The sequence below is a fragment of the Leguminivora glycinivorella genome, chromosome 12, assembly GCF_023078275.1.
Source record: "Leguminivora glycinivorella isolate SPB_JAAS2020 chromosome 12, LegGlyc_1.1, whole genome shotgun sequence".
Taxonomy (NCBI): Eukaryota; Metazoa; Arthropoda; class Insecta; order Lepidoptera; family Tortricidae; genus Leguminivora; species Leguminivora glycinivorella.
The window spans coordinates 10,167,212-10,188,048 of record NC_062982.1 but is presented as its reverse complement, the minus strand read 5'-3'; the positions used below and the strand labels follow the sequence as shown (position 1 = coordinate 10,188,048).

Genomic DNA, 20,837 nt, shown 5'->3' with positions numbered 1-20,837 from the left:
TCAATGAAGATTAGACTCACAGAAGAAAGAAGACTGCATAAGAAGAATAAGGTGAGGAGAAGGTAAGGCTGTAATGTAACTGTTAGTTGTGTTATATTTGAATAAAGAATTTATTATTATTTTATTTTTATTTATTAAGGTAACTATGAATAAATTAGAATACCTGTGTACATTACTATCACAAACATCACAATTATCTAGGTACTAATGACATTCTTGGATTAATTACCTACATTTTGGATCCCGATTCGCGATCAAACTGTAAGCATGCTATTAATATGTAATTAAGTAATGATAGCTTTAAGGGTATATATAATATAAACGTTTTTGGTATCGTAATTATTTTAATCAGTTCAGTTCATAAGAAACTTCGGGTCGACCAACTTGTCACTCTTTTCTAGATCGTAGATAAAAAAACTAGCATCGAAACTGAATGGCTCAAAAAAACATTGATTATTGTCTATGATCAAGCTGACGGTTTTGTCATTTGTCACTTTGAAGTTGACGGTTCGTTACGGATTTGGAGGGAAAAAGTGCTGGCTTATTTAGTTATTTTATTTTATAATAGTTCAAAATTAATGTTTAGTGTTTGATAAGTGTTATTCTTTCATATATAATGTCTCAAACCACGCTTACCGCGTTCTACAACAGTCGAAAAAGACCTGCAGCGGAAGACATAGCATCGTCAAAACGCAAGATCCCACATATAGAGCGCGTCCTGGAAAGTGAATTAAAATGTAAGGCAAAAAATATTTTACAAAAGAAATGTGATACTACTCTCAAAGTTGAAAGCCGGTCAGAGAGTATCGCTCAGCCATCTTCCGTCACGAAAAATGACTCTCTAACTACCAAGCGTTCGTCTCCAGTGGAATTGGGCGAAACAAGCACCAGTGATCCATTTGCCAGTAAAGTTAATGGTTCTAACATTACCAAATCCAATCAACCCTCCAAATCAGAAATTGTGAATTCGGCTCGTAAAGAGCTTAGTTTAGGGGATATCAGAAAGAAATTAGCAAGCAGTTCCAGGTTGGCAGAATTGAAAGCATCTGCTGAAAGGTTGAGCAAAGGCATTCAGCAGCTAAAGGATGGCAGCGAAAAGCAAAGCAAACTCAGAGAATTCAAATCCATTGATGTGGAAGTACCATCAAGGTAAATACCGTAAATTTATCTGTGTTGTCTGTAATTCTTAAAATTGGCGTTATTTGCAATAAATGTATATGTTATGGCTTAAATGTATTTTTCCTTTTAGTCCAAGCAAAAGAGCAAGCAAGATTCAAAATGAGTTGATGTCTCCAAAGAAAGAAGTGGTACCTAGTGCTGCACAGCAAAGGCCTTTGATATCACCTAGAAAGGTGGTAGTCAGTCCTGTGAAGAGCCCAAGCAAGGTAATTATTTTTATATACAACAAATAGTATTAGTCATTGTAATGAGTGTTTACTTCTTGCTGCAAATTTTTTTATTCTCAATTTATAGGTTAGGTTTCTCAGTTTAGTGTTGATCAACATTCCTGGAACAAATTAACTACTAATTTATTAAGTGAGGCCTGTGTTATATATGCCCATGGCTAGTGGAGCATGCACAAATGGCATGTCAGCCACATACAATATTTCTGGCATGCCAGCAGGCCTAGCACATGATGGCCGCGGGAGTATGTCGCCGCGAGATAGACTACCTGTCCTTATGTCATTAATACAATTAGACAAAGACGTGTCATCTATCTCGCGGCGACATACTCCCGCGGCCATCATGTGCTAGGCCTACTGTTGTGCAGGCTACAGGCAAGTGTGTTGCAGGCCTGATAACAATGAATGCTTCATGTCTCATTGGAGCAGGTAATTTGACTTATCCCAAACCATCTTTGGTTTGGATCAAGTATTATAGAGAGTTACTGTCAAAGTAAAATATGTAATCACTGTGTATAGACTGCCATCTCTCAACATAAGCTTAAAACTTTTAAACCTCAGTTTTGACAATTTGGCCCATATTCTTAGATTGATATTTATGTGTTATAATGTCAAATATAAATGTTAGCGCCATCTAGCTGAGCGTCTCCCAAAGATGTAACGCCATCTAGGCCATCATACTTTTTTCTATATGGTTCTCAGCTACATTTTTTTCTTAGACTGTAGCTGTCTATATGGAGTTACATATGTATTTGTCCCAAACTGAGTTAGATTTGTTCTGGTGTTATTACTATTTGTGGCTTATGAAATAAGCATAATTACAGAGGCATTTACAATAAAATGTCCATACTAATAATGCTATATTTGCCTCTGGGATGGTTTGTCATAATCTCAGATTGATCTTAGTTTCAGTTCTATCCTAAAATTTGGTAACCCAAATTCAAATACTAGAAACTAAGATCTTATAACCTTTTAGCAGAAATAGCCAATTATTAAAAAATATTTCAGGTTCCTGCATACATTAGACATGCTGCCCTCGCCAGCAGCTCCTCAAGCCTTTCGCTCCCACACCACTACCGGTTCCTCGCAGAGCTGTTCCGAGGTATGGAGACTGTTGTTTCCCTCCTTTATAACAGAAACGAAAAGATAACATTTGCCAAATTGAAGCCATCTGTGCAAGACATGCTCAAACGCAACTTTACTGAAAAACACCTTGCTCAAATTAAGCACTTAGTACCTGACTTCTACAACTTTGAGGTGCAAAAGATTAAGAATTTTACCACCTCATCCCAGAAAGAGGCTTTTGAATTGATCATATCCCCCAACTTTCCCAATGATATTAAAGTTATGAACCCAAGTGTCCTTCTAGAAAGACGTAGATACTTCTTTGATACCTTGCTCCAAGTACTGAAGAAACATCATGCTCAGTATTTATTGAACCTTGATCCACCAATGGTGATCCCTGACAACAAGCTCACTCGCTGGCATCCTGAATTTGAAATTGAGAAGGTACCAGAAATTGAAAGTGCCAAGCTTCCTGAAATGCCTAATGCTGAAAAGTTCTCAACTGCTCAAGATGTCTTGTCTAAGGCTAGAGAATTATTCAAATGTAACACCAAGATGGAGAGAGCTTTAGAAAAACTGGCTCAAGCTAAAGCCAGGGGTCTTACCGATCAAGAAAAGGCTGCCACTGGCATCAACCAACCTACACAGAATGCCAGCACACAAGCCAGCCAGCCATCTACAAGTGGGGTCACCATACTCAATCCTGCATTAAGGAACCTCCCTGCATCACTGCTTGAAAAAGTTAAAGCTAAGCAAGCGGCCAAAGCACTCGAAGCTATGACCAGGTCATCAGAGCATGAGCAGAAGTACATCATATACAGCCGCTTGCCAGACTTGGCTAGAACCTTGAGAAACATATTTGTCACAGAAAGAAAGAATGTGTTAGCTCTTAACATAATACTTTCTAAACTGGGCAGTAGTTTCAAAAGCCATGTCTCCAACAATGATTTGCAAAGAGATATTAAAGAGCTCACTGAGCAGGTCCCAGATTGGATCAAGTTACATGACATTAGAAACACTACTTATTTAAAGTTGGACAGAAATGCTGAGCTAAAGAGCATCACCTCTAAACTGGAAGCATTGGCAGATAAGTATAAAAGTGATTAGTTGTAAATATTTATTTGACATAGGAATAGATCCTTAAGACTGTTAAGTAAGTGAATGTATTGTTAAGTATGACATCCTACGTGATTTTTAAGAGTTCTTCTATCCAACTATTAGCAGTGTTTAAACTTTCAATGGTTCAGATTATTAAAAACTTGGTTAGTATATGTTTTATAGCCTATCCTACATCACAAGTCCGTGATAGATTTACTTGACATTTTGGTTTCACACAAAACTTATATGACAAAATTAGACTTGCTGACTTTCTAACATTAAAATTATTTTGATGCAGTTGTGACATAGTAACGTTTGGACATATGAAATAAGCATAAAATTACATTTTTAACTTTGTTCTAATGCATTTCTCAAACAGCTACTGATTATTCAATAAAAAAAATAGGTGTCACACAAGTAGTAAAAAATATTCTTGATGCTGTTTTTGACATAGCTTAATCATTGGACATACCTTTATTTTAGTTTATTTATCGTGGATGTATTACTTTCGATCGTGAAAGAAGTTGCAATGTAATTTTCACATCATCATAGCTCTAAGTTTTTAGTGATTACTTTCTCTTTACTGTGTGGTATTCTGTTTTACAATAAATAAAAAAAATGATCTTATTCCATATATTTTATTTCATACCAGTTCATACGTAACATTACTCCTTAGTAAGGAGATCATAGTTAGATCTTCCTCCGGTTCTGTAGGGCTCCATAAATTTAAATAGAATGTCTTTCGGCACGACGTACTGGCTCACAGCTGGGTCTTTGAACATGTTGTTTATGTATTCCAACTGAAAAGAATAAAAAAGTACAGTCAAAGTATATAGATAATCAAATCATCTTTAAGTGTTACCCTACATAATTACGCCTTAATTGGAAAGAAACTTGCGAATTTGGTATTTGCGATAGGCCCTCTAAGAATATTATTCGTTGTTTTGCAGTTTGGCAGAAAATGATAATAAGCATCTTTAATCATGTCAATAGAAAGTCATTACTAATTATGCAATTAAATTGCCTACGTCCATGATTTTAACTCTTTAACAAATCGCCAGGTGATAACCAAAACTGACTCAGTAATTACCTGTCATTTAAATTAGTAAACGAAAATTAACATTGTTTTGGTACCAATACGATTCAATGATTAGTGCCTAACACAAATTACATATATTAATGACTAAGCTAATTTGATAACAATAAACGCTTACAAGTAGATAGATAGATACAACATAATATAGAGGTTTACAATAAACAGGAAAAAACAGTACACCGCTTAACTAACCAAAGAAAAAAGAAACAAAATAAAGAAACATGTGTCATGGTACAAATAAGGTATTACGAATGAATGTCGAAGGAAGTACGGGAGAAGAAAAGGTGCATGGACTATGTGATATGAAACGGAAACAAGTGAATGATGAGATGACGGGCGATAGAGGTATGGAAGAGAAGGACATGCGCCGATCCCAAACGAAGGGAAGAAGGGCAGGCGAGTGATGATCACACTTACAAGTAATTTATATTCAGTCTCATCTATTTTCACGGCGTCGTACAGCTCTGATATCGGCACCATCCTCTCGAACCAGGGCCAGATCATGTAATCCACGAACCCAGGTTCCGCCCCTCCCAGGAACTTGGTTCCGCTCTTCTTCAACTCATCCTGGATGTAGCTCAAGTACTTCCTGTATGCTGCTATGTGTTCATCGGTGACTTGGTCTGGGGTGCGTAGGATTTTGAATAGCATTGTTTGTATCTAAAACACAAGAAAGGTAAGAACAGCTATATGAAAAGCCAAATCTAAAATGGGGGTAAAGGCGGCTATAACGTGTTCTAACCTATCGAACACAATTCACACAATGCATGAATTTTGTCGAAATGTTCGAAGTTAATCTTAGGTAGCGTTCCCACTTAAGCGTCGCGTGTCTCGGGGCGCGCAACGGACGTCTCCGCCACGCCGCCTGAATGTAATTCAAAAAACGTCTCCTCAGTACATTTTGTATAGGAAGGACGTAAGACGCGCCCCCAGGCATTCAGGCGGCGTGGCGCGGCCGTCTGCGATGCGTCTCTTAAGTGTGGCCGGTCCCCTATTGGGCGGTAGCATTGCTCTTCAGTCGACAACTTTTGCATAAAGGTCTTTTGGCCTCAGAAACAGAAGCTACATGATCTAAGACCGGAGCGACTTGTTTCTAGATAAAATTTGCGATTATTTTCAGTGGGCTTTAATCTTGTCGTGAAACATATATTATTTACAGAGTTCGTTAGAAGTTCTATAGGTTTGTAAACTTACTGGTCCCGAACCTTCCACGATGATTTTAGCAAGCGCCTTCTTTAACGGATCCCTGGGCAGCAACGGCCGCTGTGGGTACACTTCGTCTAAATACTCGGACGTGACCAGGCTCTCTGCGATGCAAACGCCATCTGCGATTTCGATGGCGGGCACCTTACCTGTAAATGAGTGTTTATTGTGGTTATTTCGCCATTGTTATAGTAAACCATTTGAACGCCATACCAGGGAATACGAAGGTTGATATTAGGTTGTAGTCGCGCGTCAGTCGACTTCTTTGGTAATTTTTAGCGAAGCCTCCTCTAAGATTAAGCATTAGGGTAGGTGTATAGGTACTTAAGTACCGATGGCTCCGCTCATCGATAGGGCTTTCGGCTACTGGCAATGTCGCCAATGTCTTATGTAAGTTACAGCTTCAGTTCGTTATTTTTCAACGAAAAGTCGTTCCGAGACAAGTATTTTTTTTTTTCAATCATACAATGCAATTTTAAACCTTAATTGAATGTTACACAATTCTTTACCAAATAGGCTTTTGCTGGTGAGCCACTCCGGTTTCTCGACCAGGTCGATGTTGACGACTTCATAGTCGATCTGCTTCGCGTTGAGGACGAGAATCGTGCGCTGTGCGTACGGGCAGTAGCGCATGTTGTAGATGCGAAGTTTTCCATTGTATGGGGGCAAGGGATCGCCTGGAAATGTTAATTATATCATTAATTAATTAATGGTATTAAAAGAGCAAGCAAGGGCCCTTAAGAATTGGGCCTTTAAAAAGGCAGCTGAGGATGAGAAGTAAATACTTCTCCCAGAGAAGGCATTTATCTCTAAAAAATGTATTAGTTAATATCATTTCTATGTCGGACTCTAGTCCTACTTGTTATCTGCATTAAGCTTAAGGTACAGCGGGGCAAATCTTGACTGGGGGGCAAATGTAACTAATCCATTTTTTCCATTATTACACTATGATTTTTAGTTCTACATGTATCCACTGAACACGCCTAACATATATAACCGGTGGACACTATTTAATAATGCCAACATTGTAAAACATGGAAAAAATGGACCAGTTACATTTACCCCCCAGTCGAGATTTGCCCCGCTGTACCTTACACATGTTTGTGGTAAATAGGTAGGTACTTACGAGTAGGTACCTTACCTACAGGAAAGCACGTTACGGGAAATTTTGTTTTAGGCAATTTGAAAATAAATATCGCAATTCTATCAACTTTTCACGTATTAGTATGTATGTACGTGACATTCGCAATTCGCAAAGATAACTTTTAACAAATGACCATATAGTTCTTAATTACGTCAATGTCACCAGCTGTGTTTAAACCTAGTCGAATGTATCTAGTGTGTATGCACATATGTATTTCAAATTACACTATAATAAATTACACAAATACAATATGATTATTATCCAGTGCGGGTATTTAGACAAAACGACCCACATTTAAGAATTGATTATTCATTGAAATGTCTGCGACTCTGCGCTTGAGGCGATTCATGATAATCATGATGAGAATTTGCAGAAAACAGCATATTTTTGCTGACAACTTAATAAATGTAGGTACTTATATTTAATACAACCTTATGTGACACGTTTTATTTATTGCTTACTCCATAAAACTGTCCGGTGGACACAAAGGTAGGTACGTCACAAACATAACCTACATTTACGAGTTATAAACACTGCACTCCTAACCAAGTTCAATGACCTTTGTAGCTACAACTGCTACAAGTGACTCAGCGGAGTCAGCGGTCAAGTGTAACCCACTGCGTAAAACTAACCTTTCTTCAGATGTCTCGTGTCGAAGTTGATTTTAGCTGTTCCTGCCATACTGCGGTATAATGGAATCACGTATTTTATATTCCGAACCACTGGCACCAGTACCCTCCAAGACGCCAAAGCAAGTGTGTGCATTATATACTAGCGTCCACTTGTAACCGGTTAACCATTGATAATGTATCCACCAAAATAGCAGGTTTAGCTAGTATCTTTTGCCATGTTGATAAAGTATTTATTGCTGGAGCTCAAATAGATACTGATGACGTAATCGCGCGAACTTGACAACAAAACAACATAGTAGGTACCATAGCAGGTTTAGCTAGTATCTTTTGTCATGTTGATAAAGTATTTATTGCTGGAGCTCAAATAGATACTGATGACGTAATCGCGCGAACTTGACAACAAAACAACATAGTATTAATATGCTGTGTCATGTTGTATGACTCTTAAAGCTGGTTTAGTTAGCTTTACCATAAAACAATTATGTTACTCATCTTAACTCCCTTAATAACCGCTACTCTTTAAAGGCTAGATAGCTTTAAGATTCTAAACCATATTGTTGACTAAATAATACTCATTATTGCCAAATAAAAATAACTTACCTTTAGCAAGGTGCCTAGTGTCAACATTCACTTTGGGAGCCATATTCTGCCCTACTAAGCCGAGTGGCGCTATCTCAAAACCAAATGATTTTGAAAATGGAACTGTCAGTTATAGACACTTAAGTATAAGTTAGCTATATAATAAAATAACTTACCTTTAGCAAGGTGCCTAGTGTCAACATTCACTTTGGGAGCCATAATTTACCACACAAACTCAAATCGATCTTGAAGACTAGGCGATCACACCGCGTTTAGGTAGACACTAATATAAAACAAATCTAGTTTTCTTTATATATACATGTTCCAACCAAAATCATCGAATGACCAGACAGATTTGTTATCACATAATAGGTACTGTGTGCGCTTTTATCAATGGGTAAACAAGATTATACCACAAATGTTAATGTATGTACCTATTATCGAATTCACCGACGACGGCGACGACAGGTATTTCTACGGGTAATCAAAATTAGTAAATTAATTTATGAATTTTTCCCCTCACTAGCTCGGAAACACGCGTTTTGTCCTTTAATACCAGCGGGTAAAAACGCATTTTATCCACTAGTGGGTAAAGTAATTTGACCTTGAATAAAGTCAAATTAACTGAATTAAAACCGAAATAAATTACATATATGAAAGAAAAAGTGACCAAGTCCTCTGGTGCCTGAGGCTGGAATCGAACCAGCGTACTTTCCTATCGCGGGAAATGCCTCTTAATCCGCTCGGCCACCCAGGTCACAGCTGTTGAGGTCGAAATTATCTCTCATAAGAGTAATCTATACAAGGACTCGTAACACCCTCTAGATCAAATTAACTGCTTTAAAATTGATAAAAGCAGGTGAATCTAGTAATAAAGATGATTTACCACCTGTGGAACTACTGCAAGCAGTGATAAACGCATTTTTTGCGTTGTAGTTTCCTCGCTATAGCAAGGGGAAAAGTTTTGTGTTACACTCGGGTGCAAATGTATTTTACTTCTCGTGTGTTAAAAAACTCGCAAGTTCAGGATTCCTTTCACTTGCTCGTTTTTCAATTCCACACTCGGCGTTAAAATACAACTTTGCCCCCTTGTATAACAAATAACTATTATATAGCTCTATAGAAAACAAGCGGCCCGCCTGATGGTAAGCAGATGCTTTAGCCTACAGTCGCCTGCAGATGTAGAGGTATTATAGCGGCATTGTCGATTCAATACGTATTTTTTTGAAGAACACCATTCTTTCCACGGCCACACGCTACAGTCTGGCCGAAAAGAGTAGAAATTAAAGTGACAACATTGTAATGTCATCCCTTTCAAATCAATATGTGTGAGAAAACGGGACGACACTACGATGATGACACTTTTTAATTATTACTATTTTTGGTCAGACTGTACCTACAGCGGCTTAGTGCGCATCTTCTAGTTTCACAGATGGCGCTTTATTATGTTGTATTTTGTCTTAGACAATGTCTTATAAAAAATCATCGATGAGTAGGTATTTCACAACATTGTAAAAATATATAATTAGTCTTAAATAATGTGATAAAATGTTGTTCGTAACACAATGATAAACTACTCATTAACACAGTGACTTGCATATGCATATGGCGGTGAACGGTGATAGCGTCCCGTCCCGTGGTTATGACATCGCGACACAAGGTAAACAAAGATTAGATTAGATTAGATATATTTATTTCACAACATGATTACAGTACAAATTACATTTATGTCAATTTATAAGAATCTATATTGTGATCGTCAAAAAAGTAAAAGAAAATGGTATCAATATAATTAAAATAAGTTAAATTTGCAGAATATGAAATGATCACCAAAAAAAGGATCGTCAAGTAATATGAATAAAAATAAACACAACAATGTCAGAATAACAATAGGATAGTGAGAATAATAAATTATACAGTTATGTCAAAAAAATCACTTATTGAATAGGTACAGTGGGTTATCCAGTAAAAAGTTTCTTAATCGACGTTTGAATGTTTCATCCGATGTTTCCGAACGAACCTTATTTCTGCCGGTAATCGCTCATAATAAGTCGGGCCGATGACACGCGGATTCTTTGTTGCAAGTGCCATGCGACGTGGAACTGTTCTTAGTCGACCTGTAGTTCTAATGTTTATACTGGATACCTCAACGCGTTTAAACGAGGATAAGTTATTCCTAACATACATTATAACTTCATATAAATATATTGAATAATGAGTCATTATTTTGTGCGTCACAAACAGGCCCCTGCACGAGTGTCTAGGCTTCAAATAGGTGCACTTGTACATTATAATCCAATCTATTTATTTTTAAACATTTTAACAACTCCACCGCTCTGGCGTTCATATAAGGGCGGTTTCAGGCACACGTATAATTTTATTACGGTTGTTTCTACGCGCTTACACGCGCGGTACACTTATCTACATTTGGTTTTTACGCGCTTACATATTTGTTTAATTAATTTTACCCTTAATTGGGCATGAGAATGTCAAAATTTAGTTAATTTTGAAACCTGTCAAAGATACATAAAGTTCAAAGTAGGTTTGGAAATATACTCCTTAGGCCCACTTGCATCAACCACTTAACTCAGGGTTAGTGGGCTGTCAACTGTCAAATTCCATATAAAATGGTGGGTTAACCCTCCATTTTCTTTGGTGCAAGTGGCCCTTACGGGGTACTTAAGTATCTAAATTTTTACTATACGAGGTACTAACAGCAACACTAACCATGAGTAGACTTTATGCACTTGTAATAAGGATTACAAATGTACAGCTAACAGTGTTGCCGATGGTATATGCGCGTAATACGCTTGTTTGAATCCGATATAAGCTACTATAGTTACTATTAAAATATGCATCATCGATATAGCTATATGTCCTCTACACCTAGTTTCTATTTAACATGTCATTTAAAGTTACTCTTTTCACGATGCACCTACATCCTACAATATAAACATTATGTTTTATCTTATCAATTATCATTGACACATACGCGCTCACACCACTAACCATAAACCCACAATTTTATGAGTGAAAAGAAAAATCAAATAGTTACTTTAAACATTTATTGTACTTTTTTGTAATATCAAAGTCTGCTCATTCATTACAATTGTGTAAAGTGATTCTTAACATAAATTTCGGCTTGACCATATTGCATACAAAATAGAGTATTCCCTTGTTAATATCGCAGTTGTAAACATTATTATGTACTTTTTGCTTTTTACGTTTGTCTTTTAAGGCAAATGAATAACGTCTAGAAAATACTTAAGACACCAATGAAATCAAATCTAACGATTCTAACTATCCATAGTAAAAGCAATAGTTGGTAAAAACAGGTGCATTTCGATTTTACTTTTATCCCAGCACTAAAGAAGTTCTGAGTCAATATCTAAGCGTTTTCACCCTCTAATTTTCAATCATAATTATAACGAAGTGTTTTGACATTTGAATGATGAAATATCATTGAAATTCCATAAAAAAAGGTGAAATACCCCTGACATTAGCTCTTCTAGGTTTAATTCGAAATAGCCAGGGGTACAAAGGGGCCAATAAAAAAGGTGAAACACTCCTGACATTGACTATTCTGGTGCTCCATTCTAGGCTTTATTCAAATCAGCCAGGGGTACAAAACAGTTGGTAAACGTTTACTGCTTCTTCTTCCTAGGGCGCATGCAGCACACATCACTAGTGTCGAGCATGTTGTAGTTGGCTTCGCCCTTCGTCTTGGACTCGACGAATTTGGCGTGGGTCTCGGCGGATAGGTAGTATTGCTTCACGGCTGGCACTTGCTTCATCGCCTCCAAGTAGCTTGCCTGGTGATAAGACAGATAAGATATATTATAGTTTGTTCTATGATTAAAAACATTTACGGTGTTCTTGGTAGGACAAAAATTTCTCGTGTCGATATGAAATAAAAGGAGTAATGAGGAGCAATTTATAAATTGAGTAATTTTATTCTTACTTGACAAAAGACCCAATTAAGATTGCGAGTTGTAGAACTAAGTTTTAAGGCCACTTCAAAATAGTATATTAATCTACTTATTTATGAAACTCTTAATTAACTAAGGAACATATAAAATTAATACCCAATTAAGGACTAATGAACTGTTAAATTTGCATTACCAACCTACTCGTAGGAGGATCATTAGATATTTTACGAAATCAGGCAACGAAAGGGGATATACATAAGTATACTGAACAACAATGAGTCGTTATTACTAGCAGATCGCGTCATTTACGATGATGCACATATTCTCAGATCAAACATAAGGTGTAATCACATGAAAATACGAGTTAAATCGCGCGCGTATTCCTGAAATGGTTTATTTAAACATAAAAGGCTTCCTGACTGAGAATAATGAGCATTGTAGTGACCAACTAATAATAGTTAAACTTAGAGCTCATAGTATTTAAAGAAATAATTTCAAAGTCATCATTTATCATTACTTAAAACAATGAAATGTTTTAAGTAATGATAAATAGACTTTGCACTCGTGCCTATTACTCATTTCATTAAACAGTATGAGTGTCATTGCAAGAAGTTGACCTTTAATTCCTTCTCTAAGCTACTAGTTACCAAAAAAATCTCACCACACGTGGGTACTTAGTGCTGTCAAGTCATCTCTGCCTTCCCGAGGAGTGGCAGAAACTTGAACCACTCCAAGAGAGGCCAGATGGCATAATCAACAAATCCGGGTTCATTACTGTGCACTCTGTGCAGGAACTTGATACCACATGCTTCTAGATCCTTCTCTACACTATATTAGTTATAAACGAAAAGATACTCACCACACGTGGGTACTTAGTGCTGTCAATAGCCATCTCTGTCTTCCCGAGGAGTGGCAGAGACTCAAATCGTTCCAGATGAGGCCAGATTGTGTAATCTACTAGCCCTGGTTCGTCACTGTGCAGGAACTTGGTACCGCGGGATTCTAGTTCCTTCTCCAGGCGTACCAGGCCTTTGTTGTAGGCTTCTAGGTGGGAAGACTCGAAGCCATCTGGGTTGAATGCAGCGACATAAAAGGATGAATGTGCCTAGAAATAAAATTTTACGAATCTAGATTTGTTTTTTAGACTGTGTCAAAGAGGAATAACACAAAAACAAAAAAAAAACTACATTATCATGGTTTTCCTTTTCTCGTCTTTTTCTGAATCGAATTTGTCATATCTTAAAACTAAAAAAATGAACAGTAATCATCATCATCATCATTCCCTTGTCCTTTTCCCATTATTTGGGGTCGGCGCTGCAGATAATCTTCCTCCAAAAAATGAACAGTAATCATTAAAAAAAAACCGGCCAAGTGCGAGTCGGACTCGCGCACCGAGGGTTCCGTACAAATTTCGTATGAATTTCAATTTAATACCTCTACGCGTTTATGAGGAAATGGGTAGTAAGGTTAAAATTATTAAAAAAATATATATTATGTGATGTAACTAAAAATTTATGGTTTTCGTAATTTTTCCTTTATCTATGCTATAAGACGTTGCTTCGTACCAAATTTCAAGATTCTGAGTTCACGGGAAGCACCCTGTAGGTTTTGATTCCCTTGCAAGTGTCGAAAATTTGCGGCATAAACGGCTGTATCTTTTGATTGCGTTGGCTTAGAAGTTTGATTTTTTCACAGCTTCAAGGGACAGTAGACCTGAGTAATTGATATAAATTTCAGCTTCATACCTCCACGCGTTCCTGAGAAAAAGGGTCTTGACAGACGGACGGACGGACAGACGGACAACAAAGTGATCCTATAAGGGTTCCGTTTTTTCCTTTTGAGGTACGGAACCCTAAAAATAAGCAAAGTGATACTTAAACATTTAAAAACTGTACATACCCCCAAGAACAGTTCCACAAACACTTTATCCTGTGCTCTGCGGAGTGGGTCCGTGGCCTGCAGTGGGACTTCCGGATACTTCTCATCGAGGTAGGTGTTGATGATAGCGCTGTCGAAGATAGCTTTGCCTTGCTCGTATTCCAATGCTGGCACTGAACCTGTTAGAGATTTATTTTGATAGTCAAGGATGATGTTGCAGAAAAAAAAAGATAGTATGAGAGTTATAATGATAGATAATATTTTTACTAGAAAAATTACTCTGGGATTCTGTGTAATCCATACTAATATTATAAATGGGAAAGTGTGTGTGTCTGTTGGTTGAAAATGGAGCGACGAATTGACGTGATTTTTTAAGTGGAGATAGTTAAAGGGATGGAGAGTGACATAGGCTACTTTTTGTCTCTTTCTAACCCTCCACTTCACTAAAATGGGGGATGGAAGTTTATATGGAGCATTCCGCAATTTTCGAACTTAACGCGAGCGAAGCTGCGGGCGAAAGCTAGTTAACTATAAAATTAATAATCATGTTCATGGTTTTTATTTAGATTATGTAGATCATTTGGAATCAATCTTACAAGTCTCTCACCATAATATGAACAAGTCATTATCTACACTGATTCATACTGTATTATTTTGTAAAGTATAATAATTCATTAGTAATAAATATAAATCAAACACAGCTACACAATAATAAACTAAGCAATAATCAGAAGTCACATTGTCTGAAGTCAAGATATAAAACAACAGGAAATAACAAAAACAAGGAAAATAAATAACTAAACAACACAAAATATGAAGTCTTACCTTTCGGGTTGAACTCAAAGATCCATTCCGGCTTGCTGTCTAGGTTGACGAACACCAGGTCGTACTGCAGGTTCTTGGCATTGAGGACCAGCACACTGCGCTCAGCGTACGGACAGAACCTCATGGCGAATAGACGGAGCTTTCCATTGTATGGAGGGAGAGGGTAACCTGGTAAGGAAAAATTATTGAAATTGTTTTAAATTTATTTTATATTTAATAAGCAGGCAGGCAGTTAAAAAACTGATATAGCCAGTATCCAGATTATCCAGTGATCTTTATGACAGTAATCATAGCAGAGTTGTAGATGTTGCTTGTCTAGTCTATTTTTGTGCTGAGACCACATCTTCTGGGAGTTTGTTCCAAGATCTCACTAGTCTCACTACTCGATTGCTCAAAAAGTAAAATGTATCTACACTGTATTTATCTGTATTCCGGAATATTACTGTATTCAATGTATGTGGGAGGAGGTTACCCAAGCTGCCCAAGACCGGAATCAATGGAGGAATGATTCAAGCCGTACACCCTAAAAAGGGTAACAGGATCTACAGAAGAAGATGGTATTCAATTTGGTCAATTTATTTTTAAGTTTTGTTGTATTAACCTAGCTTATAAGAATATAGTTAATCTATTCTAATATCGAAAAGAAAGGTTTGTTTGGTACTTACCAGCTTTTAAATGTTTTTCAGACATCTTTGGTGATAAAGAGAACCCAATGAATAGTGATATTTGAAAAAAATATTTATAATAAGGCCTTGTCATAGAATAAACAAAATAATTGACAATGACACACAATGTTCTCGTTTTTTTAGAAGACGACCAAAGATGACTATACTCTATAGTTACTCCATGCTAGCTCATTTCAGTAGTTTGGGATTATAACCTTTTTACCTTCCTAGTGAGTATTATATTCTTTGATAAGAACCAAATAAGAACCTATTAAGAAATACAACCTTATGGGTTACAAGAGAATAAATTACTAAGCCTGGTAGATCTATACAAGTGTATGATAAACAGATAAAAGAGATTGTCGCCAATTACTTAGCAAAATACCGCTAGTCAAAACTGAACACCGACTGAAGTAAGACACCGATGAAATACGTCGGCTTTTCCTACAAAACCGTTTGATATCGAATTAAAGTATGCAATCTTACTTGTCTTTAAGGTAAAAGTAATTTACCAGAAATTAATTAGAACACCGGCACCGCACTGTATTCGCCACTCAACTTAAAGTGAAGGGTATTAGGGTACGGTACGGAATACGGAACCGGGCGGCGTATCATATCATGCTTGACAGTTCAGCCGTGACGTCATCAACTTATCTGTCAAAGGGGCGTTCCACTTCGCACGGCACTAAAAAATTGTACTACAATGTACTACAATTTTATTTTTATGAAATACCGAGTCATTCTAAAATAGAATCCTAAGCATAGTGAGGGATTCAAGTGTTAACTTAACGCTCAATGCAGAAATAAATTTAGTAGCATGGCATACTTCTTTTCACATCACCTTATTAATAGGGGAAATTGGGTATTTATGGATTCATGTAAATAAATAAATAATTGTCCTAGAGAAAAGTTTGATCCGTCCTATCAGGAAAAAATTTAGCTCTATTCCGTATTGACGGTGTAAGAGATCCAATCGTTTACTCGATATTTACTATGTATTCTATTGCGTGGGTAATAAGGATGATAACTGTGTACTGTTATTATCACCGTATGTGTTGTATGACTAGGACTGAGAGATTTTTGCAGGATAGTCGAGAAAATATTTAAACACGCATTTATGTATATATAAAACATTATATTTCATTAATTAAGGTAATGATTAATGACAGTCAATATTTCAGACTACATAAAACCAAATAATATCACTCTTTTGGGATAACATACTTAACATAAGCATGTATTTCTTAGATGTTGAAAACTATATTACTGTAATGAGATTCATCATATTTTTACTTAAAACACATGTAACATCTTAATGTTATGTTTTTATTTTACATTATTGAATAACAGATATACATTTATTATCATTCTATTGTTTTTACATAGGTATTATAATTACATAGGATGTACAATCTCATTAGGAATAAAACATGTACTGGCTGTATAGACAACATGCCAAAAGTCTAAAGCTAGAGCGGACATTTGGCATCTTGTCTACGTGTTCAGTTTGTGCTCGAAGTGAGGAGAATCATAGATGATAGAGGATACCATTTGGCCCTCGCTATTGATGCATTTCTATAGCTTGACAAAGCAAGGGCAGGGCAGACCCAGCTTTGCAGCCAGTAATTGTAAGTTATAACATAAATGCTGGCGTCCGCTTTCGTTGAATCGAGTCTTCCATACATTTTCTATGAACGGTGAATTCGATTCGACGCGTCGCCAATGGACGCAGTTCATAGTAAATGCAAAAGGCAAAAATTGAGATTCGATTCGGCGAGCCTAGTGGACGCTAGTCTTAATGATTCTCATACTTCGTGCGCGGACTATGTGACTGTAATTAGTGTTTAAATCTATTTTAGGCACTTTTCTTATAGCAAATTTGAACAATACCTAGTGGTTGCAAGTTTATTATACACACACTCAAGTTAAGTTTACAAGTATATATGTCATGTTCTACTTTGAGCTCTACTACAAAAAGTAATCTTAAAAATACACGCCAATTAAGTACATAACGCAAATAAAACTTTACTAAAAATATTAAACTTATAAAACAAAATACTTTTTTTATTGCATATTGCAAAATCGAATTGTGTTGATGATATCCAAATTACATTGTTCGAAAGTTGAAAATACTGGACACGAACTATTCCTTTTTTTTGTATGTGTTTTCTTAACCTGAAATCAATAACTGAACTTTAATCACTATTGAGCATTGAGGTTTATAATAAAAAAAAGTTTTTTTTTAATATATAGATTTGAGGATATAAGTATCTTTGATAGAACTAGGAACTAATTTAATTAGATATTTTTAAGTACCAAGTTTTTTTTTACAACTAAAGGGTGTAAACAATATTCTAAAACACATATAAATAACATTTTTTAGGGTTCCGTACCTCAAAAGGAAAAAACGGAACCCTTATAGGATCACTTTGTTTAGGGTTCCGTACCTCAAAAGGAAAAAACGGAACCCTTATAGGATCACTTTGTTGTCCGTCTGTCCGTCCGTCCGTCCGTCTGTCAAGACCCTTTTTCTCAGGAACGCGTGGAGGTATGAAGCTGAAATTTATATCAATTACTCAGGTCTACTGTCCCTTGAAGCTGTGAAAAAATCAAACTTCTAAGCCAACGCAATCAAAAGATACAGCCGTTTATGCCGCAAATTTTCGACACTTGCAAGGGAATCAAAACCTACAGGGTGCTTCCCGTGAACTCAGAATCTTGAAATTTGGTACGAAGCAACGTCTTATAGCATAGATAAAGGAAAAATTACGAAAACCATAAATTTTTAGTTACATCACATAATATATTTTTTTTAATAATTGTAAACCTTGCAGGTTTGTACGGAACCCTCGGTGCGCGAGTCCGACTCGCACTTGGCCGGTTTTTTTCTTTATGGAACTACTTAAGGTGGCTCGCTTTCCATACAAAAAACATCTACCATTTATTTAGTCACCGCACACTACAACTAAATAAAAATATGCGCATACATCTACTATACATTATCCGTCGTCGCGGTAGTGAATGAAATACATTGTTTCATACAGAAATCATGGACAAATCCATGTGAATTTTTTATTAATTTTACGTAAATGTGCGTGCCAAATTTTGTGTACAGACACAGAGCCGTCATATTTCGCGCATTGTTAGTTGACATTGTCATCAGTGACATTTGGCTCTTGACAAGTAATTATTTAAAGATATTGGTTTAGTTAACTCAAGCAGACTCAGAAATAATGACGCATTTTGTCAACAAAGATACATATCGTGTATTTCGACACTGCTAATGTAAATCGAAATGGCGTCTCGGTCAAACGACCGACTATGATGCAGAAGATCGTGGGTTCGAGTACGAAGTTTTTTTTAATCATTTGAACTTTTATGGATTTATTAAGTATTTTTTATTTTTTTAATGGAATATTTGACTATTACTATATTGCTTTCCTATTTTTTATTTTCATACAAAAATACAATAAAATCCTTTATTATGCCTTTGTTGATAAAATAAAATATTACACGTCTGGTATAATACACTATACATAGGTCATAGTGTGGGCATACCATTAGTAAAGTATTGCATTTACTGAGCTGGTTGACCTATGTTATTGTTGTGTGAATGTTTTTCTTCAACAACAAAATGGTTATATACAAGAATATGGGTAGCTTTTGCACATTGTAATTTTTCCTCAGTCACCCGTTGACCACGAACGCTGTAAAGTGTTTGAAACATCGGGATGAATTTTAAACTCATTATACCTACGCGATTTAATCCGTTTTCATAGTTTTTATTTCATGAGTAACTATCGCGGTAACTGAAGACAATATTAACTAAATGGTTACAAATAATAATTATCATCAATATAATCTGGTCCAGGCAGGCAATTATGGTCGCGCGATAAATGATAAAACATCTGGCGGTCTAGCACAACTTGCGCTCTCGCCCGCGAGTCCATACTTGAAGTCGCGTTTGATGTATGGACTCGCGCGCGACAACGCAAGTTGTGCTAAACCGCCTGGCCGTCCCTATAATCGCACTTACTAATAGTGCGACAGGGACGGCCTGATATTTTATCGTCTATCGCGCGACCATGCTACCCGTGCTGTACTAGCTTTTGCCCGCGGCTTCGCTTGCGTTAGAAAGAGACAAAAGTAGCATATGTCACACTCCATCCCTTCAACTATCTCCACTTAAAAAACATGTCAATCCGTCGCTCCTTTTGGCCGTGAAAGCCGGACAAACAAACAAACACACATTATCTTTGGTGAAACAACGAATTCTTCCACTTCAGATTATAATCTCTATAGAGTAACCAGCTTTTCCCATTTATAATAAACTAGCTTTTGACCGCGGCTTCGCTCGCGTAAGATAGAGACAAAAAGTAGCCTATGTCACTCTCCATCCCTTCAACTAAATCCCCTTAAATAATCACGTCAATTCGTCGCTCCGGTTTTGCCGTGAAAGACGGACAAACAAACAGACACACACCCTTTCCCATTTGTAATATTAGTATGGATTTGACATTATTATTTATATTTAAATAATTATATATGTATAGCCCAATTTCGTCGGTAACAGCGTGTTATGTAATGGCGTCGTTGGTGAATAGTCGTCTGTCACGCCGTGAAGGTGCGTTTGATTCCCAGGATTCTATAAACTTTTTGTATTTTTTTGGATATAAATTTCGTATTTTTTATTGACCGAGCAAGAATGGAGAGCCGAAGGTATCAATTTTATCTTAGAGAACATATTGATTTTTTTAATTGTCATTTTGATTTTCTATTTATTAAGTTGAGATATAAAACACAACTTTTAATACCCTCGCTAAATATAATATTTTATCGAAATTACTCCTTAGATAAAAAAAGTCCACTTGAGTTTTTAAAGCATTACGTTACTCAGTTAACTATTGCATTTTCATTTACTAATTTAAGATTTCAAAAGCGATTTGAATACCCTTGCTCCATCGAAAATAAACAATTAGAAAAAAAAACATTCGAATCGTAGTTTAGAAACTAAAATTTATCTATACTTTTTTGGAATTTTTTAAAATATCAGATTAGGATAATTATGTTAGAAATTCTGAGTTCGACGAACCCAAAAATTATTACCATGTAAGAAAATAGGTTTTTAATCTTTTTTGTGGAAAACGCTCAGTAACTACTGTATGAGTACATATACATTTATGTATAATAATAAAACAAAAAATAGTGTCTCATAGTGTTGTGTTCCTGCCGGTGAGTAAGGCTGCCAGAGCTCAACGAGGGTGTGGGGTGCTGACGACGGGAGGACTTACGGAACTAATTTGTTCCGTCTATTGTCCTT

The 20,837-nt window shown here is 36.5% G+C and overlaps 3 protein-coding genes across 7 annotated transcripts; 1 reads left to right on the top strand and 2 right to left on the bottom strand.

Annotated features, from left to right (window-relative positions):
- The first annotated feature begins 494 nt into the window (after positions 1-494).
- On the top strand, positions 495-4,193 carry LOC125231751 (DNA replication factor Cdt1). Its single transcript, XM_048137317.1, has 3 exons — positions 495-1,149; positions 1,250-1,385; positions 2,412-4,193. The coding sequence occupies exons 1-3, from the start codon at positions 617-619 to the stop codon at positions 3,573-3,575; spliced, it is 1,833 nt and encodes a 610-aa protein (XP_047993274.1). The 5' UTR covers positions 495-616; the 3' UTR covers positions 3,576-4,193.
- Positions 4,189-8,550, bottom strand: LOC125231752 (pyrimidodiazepine synthase-like). Of its 3 annotated transcripts, XM_048137320.1 has the most exons (6): positions 8,444-8,517; positions 8,242-8,287; positions 6,375-6,542; positions 5,857-6,014; positions 5,080-5,322; positions 4,189-4,366 (listed from the first exon to the last, which is right to left on the bottom strand). In XM_048137320.1, the coding sequence occupies exons 2-6, from the start codon at positions 8,282-8,284 to the stop codon at positions 4,232-4,234; spliced, it is 747 nt and encodes a 248-aa protein (XP_047993277.1). In that variant the 5' UTR covers positions 8,285-8,287; positions 8,444-8,517; the 3' UTR covers positions 4,189-4,231. The 3 variants fall into 3 exon arrangements, with proteins under 3 accessions (XP_047993277.1, XP_047993278.1, XP_047993276.1); XM_048137321.1 differs by lacking the exon at positions 8,242-8,287 and having other exon boundaries at positions 8,397-8,550; XM_048137319.1 differs by lacking the exons at positions 8,242-8,287; positions 8,444-8,517 and adding an exon at positions 7,642-7,856.
- Positions 8,551-11,270: 2,720 nt separating this feature from the next.
- Positions 11,271-16,122, bottom strand: LOC125231672 (pyrimidodiazepine synthase-like). 3 transcript variants are annotated; one of them, XM_048137181.1, is made up of 6 exons: positions 16,030-16,122; positions 15,518-15,578; positions 14,853-15,020; positions 14,049-14,206; positions 13,009-13,254; positions 11,271-12,032 (listed from the first exon to the last, which is right to left on the bottom strand). In XM_048137181.1, exons 2-6 carry the CDS (start codon positions 15,540-15,542, stop codon positions 11,865-11,867), a joined length of 765 nt encoding a protein of 254 aa, XP_047993138.1. In that variant the 5' UTR covers positions 15,543-15,578; positions 16,030-16,122; the 3' UTR covers positions 11,271-11,864. The 3 variants fall into 3 exon arrangements, with proteins under 3 accessions (XP_047993138.1, XP_047993139.1, XP_047993140.1); XM_048137182.1 differs by having other exon boundaries at positions 15,518-15,583; positions 16,009-16,075; XM_048137183.1 differs by having other exon boundaries at positions 16,004-16,071.
- Positions 16,123-20,837: the final 4,715 nt, after the last annotated feature.